This window comes from Capsicum annuum, chromosome 2, assembly GCF_002878395.1.
Source record: "Capsicum annuum cultivar UCD-10X-F1 chromosome 2, UCD10Xv1.1, whole genome shotgun sequence".
In the NCBI taxonomy this organism is placed as follows: domain Eukaryota; kingdom Viridiplantae; phylum Streptophyta; class Magnoliopsida; order Solanales; family Solanaceae; genus Capsicum; species Capsicum annuum.
This window is the reverse complement of record NC_061112.1, coordinates 106,169,390-106,183,613: the sequence shown is the minus strand read 5'-3', so window position 1 is coordinate 106,183,613 and position 14,224 is coordinate 106,169,390. Positions and strand designations below refer to the sequence as shown.

The window sequence follows — 14,224 nt, the reverse complement described above, 5'->3', positions numbered from 1 at the left end:
GTAATGTATATATATTGTAGTATATTTTATTAGTAGCAGTATATATACATTGAATGGTGCATATACATGTGTATATATCTTCTATAGACATGTATATTTAACGTATACATGTGTATATGTTTTATAAATTAGTATATAACTATATATATATATATATATATTGTAATGTATATATATTGTGGTATATTTTATTTAAATTAGTACGTATACATTGAATGGTGTGTATACATGTGTATATATCTTCTATAGACGTGTATATTTAATGTATACATGTCTATATGTTTTATAAATTAGTATAGATGTGTATGTTTAACGTATACATGTGTATATGTTTTATAAATTAGTATATAACTATATATATATATATATATATGTATGTATGTATATATATATATATATATATAGATTGTAATGTATGTATATTGTAGTATATTTTATTTAAACTTTAAAGTCGTACATATATATTGGATGGTGCGTATATATGTGTAATTGTGTATATATTTTTTAAATTCTAATGTAGTATATACTATATATATAGTGTATATATATTATTTAACATATTTATAGTGTATATAGGTGGGTATATATAATGTATATTGAAAACAAGTTTTTTTCTTTTTTATATATTTTTGACCAGGTTTGATCGATTTTTTAACCGAATTTGATCGGGTTTAGGTGAGTTTGATCGGATTGGATTAAGTGGGCCGGTTTAGGGTTATTTTTAATTTTTTTACTGTTGAGCCCGACCCATCCTGGCCCACTTAGACCCCAACCCGGCCCAACCCAACCGATTCCGGGTTGGCCCGGCCCACTTAACAGTCTTACCTATAACATCACATCGCTATAATCAACGATTAGGGCTGAAAAATTGCTAAAATCGCTAATGAAAGTCGCTACAATTGCTACAAACGATTAAATCTTGTGGAGTTGATCTGGTAGTGAGCTACCTGTGGTGAGCTCTGTGGGATTTACTGGTGCCGCTTTGAAAATCGATTTGTGTTGGAAAGTCAGATTGAGTTTGCACTTCAATTTCTCTTAAATTTTCACTTCAATTGCTTCAATTTGGGAATTTTAAGGTTAGTGTATTCTTTTATGACTTTGACCTAATTTTTTGGGATTTTGGATTTTTCTTGGGTTCATTTGATTGGGTGAATTTTTTGATTTCTCCTCCTAATTCTGCTGATTACGGTCGTTACGTTGGGGAAGATGTTGTAATGCGTTATATTGACAACCAGAAGTTGAGTAAGATGAGCGTAGTATTAATTGTTGATTTAATTTGTCTATAATGTAGTTTCTATGTTAATTTAATTCTACTGATAATGTAGTTTCTATGTTTAATTGTTGTAGTCTTATGTTTTCTCCTGAAATAGTCCCGAGGCAGCAAAAGATTCAATCATCTACAGTTATAAACATGGTTTCTCTGGTGTCGCTGCCAAGTTAACAAAATCATCTATAGTTCTGGTTTTGTACTTCCCTTGTTTATTCTAATATGTTAACCCCCACGTCTCTCCACTTTCCATAAGGGTTGCCTTATAAGTTTATGAGTAGAAATCTATTTTGCAACTTGAAAATAATTGGTAGAAGTACGCACAACCTGTCAAAAAATGAGTGTCTTTCACCTGAGTTAAGATGCTAACCAGCTCATTTGGGGAATTGGATAGGATTTGTAACGATTCATTTGGAAGTCAAGTATATGGTCATCCATTTCATTCTAATTTTGTCTTTAGCTTGTAGCTTAATTGGTGGTGTTTGTCCACTTTGTGCGCCTAAACTATTCCATCTGGTACATACAACCCCTATTAATATAAGTGACAGGTAACTCTACCTATAAGACTTAGACAGATAGGATTAAATCACTTAGCTTGCCTCGATTGAGATTTGAATCGTGGTCTTACTTGATTATAGTTTTTTTTGGATTGATTGCTTGTAGGTTCTAGTTATGCTACTTGGGTTCATTGATATTGTTATTGTTGGTTCATATTTTTTAAGAGTAAGCAACCTAGATAAAAGATATTGTTAAGTTTGCAATCTCAAAAACCTAATAATTTTGTTCTTCTATTCTATGAAGTGTTCTTAGTATGGATTGCTTATGTCTGTTAAACTTGTTAAAATTTTTGGGAGATCTGATGATATTTTAGGGTCTGTTTGTTTTGACAGTGTTGGTTTTGGATGAGTTGTATCTGAGTAGAGTAAAATAAATGTAAAAGATTTATATAATGAACCTGAGCTAATGCTTAAACTGCTGCAGGTTGCTAGCTTTAGTGGCTCAAACATTGATTTGTCTGCCTGGGAGGACAAAAAGAACCCTATTGAATCTCGCTTTCTTGCTCAGGTGAGATAGTTCTTTACCATATAATCTGAACAAAATGTATTGTGTTCCAATTTGCAAAAAAAGAGCGCTTAAAAAAGATAACTGATTTGTTATTATAGAGAGAACTGGTTTGATTCTCTACTCGACAGTGAACTAGATAGAGAGAACTGGTTTGGTTCTTTGCTTGACAGTGAACTATTTTGTTATTATAGAGAGAACTGGTTTAATTCTCCGCTCAACAGTGAACTGGTTTATTATTATAGAGAGAACTGGTTTGATTCTCTGCTCAACAGTAACTGGTTTGTTATTATAGAGAGAGCTGGTTTTATTATCGTGCTACTTTGAAATCCGTTTTGTCGTTAACTCAGCTTTTATATCTATTGGCATGGCTTGAATAGTTGAACTTGTTATTATCTGGAAAGGCAATGAAACTGTATTTGATAGCATCAGAAGTAATCCACATTAGTGTCACTTTTGTTACTGGCTCCATTCATTATTGGCCTTTATTGTGCTTGGTGGTGCATCCATATAATGGAATATCAATACGTAACATGACAAATAGCACCAGAAATTATGTACTCAAACTTATAGTTCTTTGTGATTGTATCCAAAAGATGTTAGAAATTATGTACTCAAGTTTATAGTTTCAGAATGGAAGGAATTCACCTATGTTGCTCGGACTCTTCAAAAATGTCAGCAGGTGCGTGTCAGATTCACCAAAAGTAGTGTATTTTTGGATAATCTGACATGGGTGCGGCATCAAAAGTGAAGAGTCCGCACAACTTAGGAATTCACACATATTTTACAGAACCAAAGAACCTGGAATAACATTCTTCAAAGGATGTCAAGTAGGATTAAACCAAGTATACACATTTAGAACAGTTGAATATTATGCTGGTATATAATCCTGTATATTAAGCTTAAAGAGTAAATGCTAGTAACATTTCATTTGTAGGTTCTTGATTCATATTAGTCTGTGCTTTCAGTTGCTCCCTATTTATAACTTTGTGTGATCAAAGTTTTAGGCTTTTAGGTATATTTTAGCAGTATGATGTGTTTCCCTTTCCCTGTGAAATCTATAACCTTAACCTTATAACCTTAATGGCCACCGTTTAACCTTATAACCTTAACGGCCACCGTTTAACCTTATAACCTTAACGGCCACCATTTAACTTTATAACCTTATAACCTTATAACCTTAACGGCCACCGTTTAACCATATAACTTATAACCTTAACGACCATCGTTTAACCTTAAAACCTTATAAGGTTAACGACCACCGTTTAACCTTATAACCTTAACGGCCACCGTTTAACCCTATAACCTTAACGGCCACCGTTTAACCATATAACCTTAACGGCCACCGTTTAACCTTATAACCTTAACGGCCACCGTTTAACCTTGTAACCTTATAAGTTTGACGGCCACCATTTAACCTTATAAGATTATAAGGTTAACGACCACCGTTTAACCTTATAACCTTAACAACCACCATTTAACCTTATAACCTTAACGGCCACCGTTTAACCTTATAACCTTAACGACCACCATTTAACCTTATAACCTTAATGGCCACCGTTTAACCTTATAACCTTAACGACCACCATTTAACCTTATAACCTTAACGACCACTGTTTGTTTTGACAGTACATTAGTTTTCGATGAGGTGTATCTGAATAGAGCAGAATTAATGCAAAAGATTTATATAATCAACCTGAGATTTGGGATTTATGCTTCTGTTTAATACATCGGATTGTTTAATCCACTCGAATCAGTATAGAATAGAGAATCTCTATTAAGATTTGTGGTTATAAATTAGTTTAGTACTGAGGTGAGTTTATTCATTGATCAGTGAAATTTTATGGTCTTAGTTCTATCAAGATTGGTGCTTTTGTCTAATATCTAGTACTACGATTATATTTCAGGCTTGCCACCACATTATAGGGACTCTGTTAGGCAAATCACACTTGGATTGCCTCTTTTCTTGTACAACTAAACTCATTAGCTGCCTCCACAAATCCTGCTGCCGATTTGTTTCGTTATGGTAATCATCATTCTTCCTCTTCCCTATTCTTTACAATTTTAATTTAATTTAATCATTGAGGAATTCCTATGTGATTGTGGATTGTTCTTCCACTCTTTAAAATTAGAGAGTTTTGTAGATCATCTGTAACTCCCTTTCCTTTAGATCATTTAGAATTTGGAATTTGGAATTTAGAGTGAGATAACTGGTAATTAATGATTCAATTTGCATTAGTGGCTTCGAAATTGTGAGACGAGTACAATAAAATTTACAGGGAGTTGGGTGAACTATCATGATAGAAGGGTTTTACTGTAATAACTTGTCCATTTAGCAGAATCTTGTAAAGTCATCTGTTGAGATTCTTTCATAGTGAAGTGGGATGGCAGCACCGAATCAGACCAGCTATATAATTTGATTTCTAGTAAGCATATCGAGATTCCAATAGAGAAAATTTATTTTCTGATGAATCCGCGAGCAGAATAGTGTAACTACCAAATTTTTTGTGACCATGAAGAATCTTCATTAACCTACCCCTTCCCCAAAACCGAAAAGAAGATTATATGAAGAACACCGAATCTGTATGTAGAAGTTTTTTTCTCTTGTATTCTTTTGAGCTCAAAGTAAAAGAGAACAGGTAATCATTAAGGTCACCCCAAGATATCATCCACTTTCCGTCAATCCGGCTGGTGTAATATTAGACGCTAATGTAGTTGGTCTTGTTTGATTTTAGTTTTCTTTTGTTATGATTTTTGTTCGCGTTTGAATATGATTAATATAAGTTCCAAATTCTAGAGATGTTCTCGACTGAGGGGAATGTACTTCACGCTGGAGTGAAGTGATAGAGTTTTTGAGACATGCCTTCTTGGGAATCAAACAAATATAGTTATGTCGTGGAATTTTTCTATTTGTGCACATCCAAAGTTGGGGACCGTAGATATTAATTGAATCCAAGTTAAAGGCCATGCTTATGTATTATGCCAAATCTCATATATTATCACTTTATCTCCAAATGTCTAGAATTCACCATCTAAATATTGAAATTAAAAAGATTGAGTAGTACGAAACAGAAAAAGATTAAAAATGCTGGCAAATATGACACTTTAGGAATAAGAACTGACTATCCAATCACATAAACAAGTTTAAATTTTGTGACTTTACCAATTGTTATCCATATGAATCTTACGTAAGGCTCAGTTTCTTGTGTAATTGGTCTAACAATTAATGAAATAGGTGAAACAGTAAGAGATTATGATTCAAAATAGTTGAGGTCTAGGTGATTTTTTTCTCACATGGCTTATGGCTGGATCAGTTCAAGTGGAAAATGTTGAGGGACTTATGGCTTAGTCGCGAGTTCAATCCATGCAAGCAAAGGCTACCTTCCCCAGGCACCACGATGTGGGAATATACTGGGTTTGTTATTATTGTTATTGTTGAGCTAATGCTTAAACTGCAGCAGGCTGCTAGCTTTGGTTGGCTCAAACATTGATCCATCTTCTTCCTGGGAGGACAAGAAGAACCCTGGTGAATCTCGCTTTCCAGCTCAGGTGAGAAAGTTATTTAGCATATAATTTCTTTTGGATTTGAACCCAGGTCAAAAGACTACTTATCTAACATCAAACCTAGTGCAATCACAGTTGAAAAATAAAACTCCCTCCTGAAGATGATAGCAGGGACCTATCCATATCAATTAAGTGTAGGAGTAAGAGTTTGTACTGCATTTCTTCCCTTGCCATTCTCTTCAAATAAAAAGTTCTTAATTTTAAATGGAAATAATGCTCAGAGAGAACTGTAATTACAAGAACTGTATCAGTTATAAAATCAAGTGAATGCTTAGGGAAAATGATCTAAATAAAATCCATGCCACTATTGTAATAACCATTGAAAAGGGCTACATTCAAAAGAAATAATACTCACCTGGGAGACATTAGTCACAAATTTAGTAAGCACGTAAACAAGAGCAACTTGGTGATATAAAATCTTCTTAAACCAATACATCCAAGAAATTCTAACATAACCTTTGACATGAGCTTCTAGTTTCAACCTGCCCAAGAAAGGAAAAACTTCAAGATTAACATCTAAACGATAATTATGTATTTGAATATTTTTTAGTTTGCAACTGGGAGTTTTTTCTTTATAAGGCTTGTGTGTTCTGAATTTGTTGCTTTATAAGGCTTCTAGTTGTATGTTAGAAGATCAAGACACACTTCTACTTATTCTTTTTGCAGTGTGTTCTTTACTACCTTAGTTAAAGTAAAAAAGAAAAAATGTAACATGTTGCAGCAACCATAGATGTATGTAAAAAAATGTGTTCTTTAAAGAGGTAAGCTTTTCTTTGAAGGTGTTAGTCATTTGTTATTTGTCACAAAAGCATGATGAGTTCACTTCCTGCACACTTCTTAATTAATCTTATCTCATCCTACATTTTTTTTGTCTCCTTTCTGAAAGAGGATGAGGATATAAAGTTTACCCTGTGTAGGCTAGAGTTTCCAATGTCGTTGATTAAGATGACCAGGTTAGTTGGGGTGATTGGATAACCTGCATGCCACTTTTTCTTTCTCATTTTAACCAGCTTGACATTACATTTTTGCTCTTGATCTTAAGAGACTTGAAGAATCATGAATCAACAAGGGTGTTCGAGAAATAATCAAAAAACTAAAAACTTTCTTTCAGCTGGATCACTAGCATCTCTACGAAACAAACAAATACTAGAACACAAGAAGAAGAAGAACACAGGCTACATAAATTCAAAGGAAAAGAATCAAAAGCAGAAGGAGAAGTCAAACAACGTTTCACCTATGTCTCAAGTACCTGAACAAGTGCAACAGGTGCAAGCTATATCTCAAGTATTAAAACAAGTGCAACATGTGTCTCCGAATTCCACCTCTCTTGCAGCACCAGTAGAGGAGCAAGTGCGACAAGAATTGCTAGACTCCACCATTCGTGCATCACAACCCATTGTTGAACAAGTGCGGAAGGATCAGTCACAACTTCCTAATTTACAAGCAAATGAACAATCTAGAGAAGGCAAGAATATATATATTTTAGTTCATACTAGTTCAAAAACTATCTGTATTTTAGTAATTTTGTTGTTGATATTATTGTAGGCCTTTCAACTAATAAAAGAAAAAGAGGTGCTACACAAATGCAAGCAGTACATGGACGGACTGACCGTCAACTGATAGTGCTAAATGAGTTGAACAGCCTATTGGTCCAACTAAAGTAGTGGTCACTGAATTTTCCAGCTTTCTTGTCACATTTGCAAGGAATGGGACATTTTGTCCTCTTAATCTCACTTGGTCAAAGTTGAAGACACACGATGAAATGTGGAGCTATATTCAGGATTAACACTTGATCCTAATATACTAGGATTCAATGTTCATTCGTCAGGAGAAGCGTTTGCTAATCAACAAGGAAACCGTCCATCTGTTGGTAGTAACAATCAAGGTCAGTTTCCGCTTCTTGATTTGTTGGTAGTAACAATCTGTTGGTAGAACTTCTCTTGCTTTTGGTGCGTGTCTGTTGCTGATTAGCTGGTGGAAGTTTGGTATTAGTATTTTGGTATTGTGGCCTGGTATTATTAGTTTGGTATTGTGTCCTGAAATAATATAAAGATGATTCCATTTCAAAAGGGTAGATGCTATGATGTACATATCAAATTTTGATTCTGAGGTTGACTACCTCAAAATGTGATTTGAAACTCTAGAGGTAATTATTTCAAATGTTGAACTACATGCTAACTGGATCAGATGTTAACCTGCAGTTTTCTCTTATTTATTGATATCGTAGAATTAGATGTCTTCACCAAAAAGATTGTTTTTCAATAAAGAGATCCAAAAAACACTAAGCTTATCGATCAATATAACCAAATGATCCCAGGATTGGACCTTTAGGCTGTTATCAGCTAACCAACATAGTGAAAACAGGTTTACCGAAAGACCTAGTTAACTTTTTGGTGGCCTTTTAACTTTCCAGCTCTGTACCAGCAAGAGCACCTGAAGACATGTATAAAAAAGGGGATAATTTTCCTAGTTTATAGTTTGTGTTTTTTAGTAAGTTTGGGAAATAAATGTTGTGACTTTTAAATGTAGACTTGTTGCTCAAGCTTACTGTTTTGTTTAGTTTTAGTGAAATGTTGTTGGATGCTGAGAGTGCAGCAATATGGTAATTGGAAATGACAATAGTTGACTATATTATTCTTTTTTGTTTTTATTTGTGGATGTGTGTTATTTGCGTTTAATAGTACGTTATAATTGGATCAGGTTAGCTTAGTGTGTGGTGAGTATGATGTTTGTGGTTAGACTTGTTAAGTGTGTGATTGAGTTCAATTAATCAACTATGCCTCAAACCCAAGCTGGTTGGGTGTCTGCTGTCCTGCTGCTTTTTGTGGCAAAAAAAAAAAACTTACAGACTAAACTAGGCAACAAAACTACTTTGAGAGGGATGAATCATGCTTGCTTAAGTTTCATTCTAATTCTATAGATATAGAGGTTTGGATGAATCTAAATATTTCTTGGAAGAGCATTGTTCTTTATGTTATATTATCTCACATTTGGATGTTTGTATTTCTTTCTAATCATGATTGGTTGATTTGCCTCTTCACTAGCTAACTTATATGTGGTTTATGTACTTATTTTATTGTGGAATAGTCCTTTTTATGTTGTCATTTAAGTTCTAATTTATATTATTTGTTCTCTATTTATAGGTGTCCAAAATGAAGAAAAAGCTGAAGAAAATGATGAAGACATTGACCATACTTGAGAAGATTTTTGAGTTGTGGATAAATGCTCTAAATTCAATAGTTTTGAGTTGATTTTTTTTAAACTTATCGTGACTTGAACTTGCTAGTATGTAAAAACTTAACTAGTCATTTTGACTTGATTACATTTTACTTTTGGGTTTAAATTACTAACTTGTTGCATATTTTGAATTATGAGATTATTAATGAATGATTTTGTTGTGTGATGTGTATATATTGTGTTATAATTTATTATGTATATAAATAAAAATTTACATTAATACGACTATTTATATAAATCATTTTAATTTAATAACTGAAGCGTCGCAATAGATGCTATTACAACGGTTTAATGTCGTTGCAATAGAATCTATTGCAATGGTTCGTAACCTTTGCAATAGATAAAAATAGGCGTCCCAACAAGTGGTGAAGTAGTTGTAATAGGTAGGCAAAAAATTTTGTAATAGAGTAACAAAGGCGTCACGATAACATCTATTGCGACGGTTCGTAACCGTTGCAATAACATCTATTGCGATGGTTCGTAACCGTCGTAATAGATGAAAATAAGAGTCTCAATAAGTCAAAAGATAACCGTTGCAATAGGTCTATCTATGGCAACGGTATTAGGAAACCGTCACTATAGCTCTACCTATGGCAACAATTTGTACAACCATTGCCATAGACCTATTGCAACGCCCACCTATGGGACGCTTGCTGAAGCGTTGCGATAGGTCTATGGCAACGGTTATTTGGCCTATTGCGATGATTTTGCAACCGTCACCATAGATCTAATTTCTAGTAGTATCAATATTCTGTAGCTAAGTTTATAGCTAGGCTTAGGGACGGGCACCACCTTGTCTCTTCAAACATAAATTTGTTGTGATGGATCTATATAACCCATAGACAGTAGGGAAGTAAGACCTCCAGTGGTACCAGGTTGAGGTTTGCTTGTATTTTTGGGAATTTTCTCTTAGCCAAGTGGCAAGAGAAGCATTCGATCGAGTTTTGTGGGGAAGGCTGCAGTGATGAGCCTATTGTTGCGATTAGATTTTCCCAGAAATGGTCAAGTGAAGGGCATGATGAGAAGAGATGAGATTTTGTTTTTGGCACAGATTGTTGGCATATCTTGCTGTTAGGCGATTGTAGGCGTGAAATATGGCGTAAGTATGCAGATGTTGAGAGTCAATTTAGTGTTGACAATCATAGAAAGTGTTTATTTTTTCATTCTTTGTGTCTAATTGGTTATAACAAGTTCGAACTGTTAATCTACCCGTGGGGGTAAGCCCCAATTTAATATGATCATAAGTATTTGAAAAAATAGAAAAATGCATTGCTAGTATTTGGCTTATGATAGGCTGAGGGAGATCAAAAGGAAGGTGGGACGGATTCCAAGAGTTATTTGATCTATAGTTGTAAATATTTTTGGAATCCTCCAACTGAGTTAGGGGTAATGTATTTTTAGAACTTTTTATGACCTGAATTAACATATTCTTATGCAGAATGAGTTTGAAAGAAAGAAACAAGAAATATTAGTTGCTCAAAGTGCATCAATTATGGAAGGAGGATGAGAAAGAAATTACACTTCTTGATGAAGCATGTATACAAGAAATCATCTTCAAATGATAAACGCCCATCTCAAGAAGACAACCAAGCTTATGAGGATGAAAGTGATGCTAAATCTGACGACGTGAATGAAATTGATAATTCTGATAACGTGAATGAAAGTGATCTGATCCTGATGGTTGGTAGTTTTATTGAGGATTCAAGTTTAAAATATTTTATTTTGGACTATTTAAAAATCATACATTAATAATTGATGTGTATGTTTTGAATTATGTTTTTTTTGTTAGCTATAAGGGTTTACATTAGATTTGTATTGAATGATGTTTTTGAGAATTATTGAAGGTTTTGAATAGATTTTTAATTAATTGTGAAATATTTTTAGTAATTTACGTGTGAATTATTATTTCAGAATTTTTATGGGGATGTACATGCTAAATATTTATGAAAATTTCCTTGAAAAAATTTGTTCTTATGCATTTACTTGGGGTATTTCATACGAATTTTCTTGAGGAATAGTTTCATAAATATCTGCAAGAAATTTTACCAAATAATTCATGCAAAATTTTTATGTTTAATTGCAAATAAATCCGCAAATAACGTATCTGGGGATTTATTTTTGCAGCTAAATTACCTATGGATTTACTTGAAAATCTTCATGGGGAATAATTTGAAAATTTTTTCCTGAAAATCCGCAGGTAAAATTCTTTTTATGAAATTTACCAAATAATTCATGCAAAATTTTGATGTTTAATCGCAAATAAATTTGCAAATAACGTACCTACGGATTTATTTTCGCAGCTAAATTACCTAGGAATTTACTTGGGAATATTTGTGAGGAATAATTTGTGATTATTTTTGTGGAAATTCGCAGGTGAAATCCGCACGTAAATCCGCAAATAACATACCTGCGAATTTATTTTGGCAGCTAAATTACCTAGGAATTTTATAAATCCGCAGGTAATAGTTATCTACGAAGGTATTTCCTTTGGATTCTAATTGATAAGAAAATCCGCAGGTAATCAAATTATCTGAGAATTTTACCACATTATTCCTATGAAAATTCTTAGGTAACAAGCAGTTTTCTAGTAGGGTACATGAATCAAGGGTCTTAGAGTGGTCCCTGGCTTTATCCAGGGTTGATTCCAAAAGTTGATGTGTCTCCTATTAGCTAGATGCCAAATGATTCCGTTTTAACAATATTTTCAACCAATTATAAGAATTTTTGAAGTTGTAGATATGGTAGTTGAGGTGGTCAAAAATTTGAAGTATTTATTTTTTAGTATAGATGGTCAGACAGAATTTTGTGCATGAAATAATCTCCATGCAGTAGAGGCCAACAAGGCATGATTCTTTTTTCTTAAATTTTGGATGCCTAAGCCCCCAACCTTCTTAGGCATTGTTATAGTAGACCATTTCACAAGATTTATTTTCTTGTGGGACTCTGTAGTTCCCCAAAGAAAATCTCTTTCATAGCTTTCCATCTTGCTAATGACTTGTGTAGGTAATTTGCTGATTTGCATTACATGATTTGGTAAGCTATTAGGCACAAATTTGATAAGTGTCAGACGGCCGGCAGTGGTGAGGAATTTACTTCGCTTAAAGTTATCTACCAAAAATTGGTAGTCTCCCATAACTGGCTTAGAAGTAGTTATTGGAAAACCTAAATATCTACCCAAATTAATTATTTCCCTCTGTGATCCCAAATGAAGAACAAACATGCATGTTGTTTAATTCTGTCTAGGGTGTTTGCTAAGAAGAACAAGCGTGATTTAGCATAATTTATTTTTTGCCCCGAAGCTGCACTAAACCTAGAAAGGATTCGCTTAATGCTCTGACAAAATTGATCCATTTATAACTTACTAATACACAAGATGATGCTATCCGCAAATAAGAGGTGGGATATTGGGGTCTTTTGAAGAAATTTTTGTGGGTGTCCTCCTGTCCACAAGCTGGTGTTTACCTGCTCATCTATTACTCTTGATAATCTCTCCATGCACAAGATAAATATGTAAGGTGACAAAGGATCGTCTTGTCGGATTCCTCTTGTAGGGTAAATGAAAGGCAAAGCATTCCCATTAAGGAGTATAGATACCGCAGACATAGTAACACAAGACATGATTAAGTTAACCAACTTGCTAGGGAAGGGAATCTAAAATATTAGAGGGTCTCACGTATAAAGAACCCCAGTCCATCAAAAGCTTTCTCTAAATCTATCTTAATAATAAGTACATGAGAAGCTCTTCCTTTAGTATGTAGTTAACCAACTTGTTAGGAAAGGGAATCTAAAATATTAGAGGGTCTCACGTATAAAGGACCCCAGTCCATCGAAAGCTTTCTCTAAATTTATCTTAATAATAAGTACATGAGAAGCTCTTCCTTTAGTATGTTTAAAGTAATAATGGAGAAGTTCTTGCACGACAATAGCATTGTCAGTTGCACGTCTATTTAATAAACCTTCTACTATATATGCAAACTTATTTTGTGCTAAGCTTTTAATATTTGTCATTTAATCTCAAACGTACGTCAGAAAAAAGTAAGAAAAAAAAGGAGTGATTTTATTTCATTGGATGTAAACGACCAATTTAATTATGTCATACTGATTCATTTTAATACATTTGACATACGGAATCTATATATATAAGACTATTTTAATGAGATATCTTATTTTCTCTTTCTATACGAAATATTCACCCATTATAATACAATTCTCATAGAATCTTTGTTCCTTATACCAATTTCCACTAATCAAATATGGAACAAAATATCGGACATCTTATTTCACAATTATTGATTATCTCTAATCTTACCTACCAAATGAGCCTTAGCTTTAATGAAAGTAACCTCAGAAAATTTGAAAAGCAAAAAAGAATGTTCATGTCATGGAGAAAAAAATATTTAACCCCATTGGTGAAGGTCCATTTTTCAGGGAATTCTGATTTAGAAACATAGTACACATCCACTTGCAATAATTTTATATTCTCCTCATTTTAATTTATTTATCTGACTTTAATATGACACGAAATTTAAAAAAAAATAAAAAAAATATTTTAAATTTTATAATCTTGTCACACCCCTTTTTTACGCGTACTCCAAAAAATGGATATATCTTAAAGTTCGAAAGGGTTTTATTATTTAAGTGACAAGAAATGAAAATTTGTTTCGGAAAAGGATTATTTGCATTTTTTATTCAGAGTCGCCACTTGGCATAATCTGGTGTGCCAAGTCACCTTTGGAAATTCTTTTCGAAACCATTTGACTCTTAAACCGGTTTGCGAACAGAGATTCCGGCTAAGGAATTCTGTTGACCGAGGGGAAGGTGTTAGGCACCCCTCGATCCCGTGGTTCGACCACGGTCGCTTGGTGGAGTGTATCGACTATTTTGGCATTATGAAATGTATAAACCACACAAAAGAACACAAAATAATCAAACAATAAACAGAACAAAATAGTCCAAAAACGTAAAAGTCCAGTCCAATTATACAGTTCGAAAATAGAAAAAAATATGAAAATATAAATCCTAGCTTAAACTAAATCTAGACTAAGCTCCAATGCCTTACCCGACGCCGCGGGCCTTTATAACGATTATTTTCCA

The 14,224-nt window shown here is 33.6% G+C and overlaps 1 protein-coding gene and 1 long non-coding RNA gene across 2 annotated transcripts; both read left to right on the top strand.

Moving 5' to 3' along the window:
- The first annotated feature begins 837 nt into the window (after positions 1 to 837).
- On the top strand, positions 838 to 10,973 carry LOC107858902. The gene is made up of 3 exons (XR_007052206.1): positions 838 to 1,076; positions 2,249 to 2,332; positions 10,569 to 10,973. It is a non-coding gene; the product is annotated as an uncharacterized LOC107858902 (long non-coding RNA).
- On the top strand, positions 5,886 to 9,092 carry LOC124895949. The gene is made up of 3 exons (XM_047406593.1): positions 5,886 to 7,358; positions 7,439 to 7,778; positions 9,037 to 9,092. The coding sequence occupies exons 1-2, from the start codon at positions 6,950 to 6,952 to the stop codon at positions 7,555 to 7,557; spliced, it is 528 nt and encodes a 175-aa protein (XP_047262549.1). The 5' UTR covers positions 5,886 to 6,949; the 3' UTR covers positions 7,558 to 7,778; positions 9,037 to 9,092.
- Positions 10,974 to 14,224: the final 3,251 nt, after the last annotated feature.

What these genes read in the sequence shown, in the direction of transcription:
- LOC124895949 (XM_047406593.1), top strand. Translation starts at nt 6,950, where the DNA reads ATGAATCAACAAGGGTGTTCGAGAAATAATCAAAAAACTAAAAACTTT. An exon ending in AAATGAACAATCTAGAGAAG is followed by an intron (nt 7,359 to 7,438) that starts GCAAGAATATAT and finishes ATATTATTGTAG; the next exon opens with GCCTTTCAACTAATAAAAGA.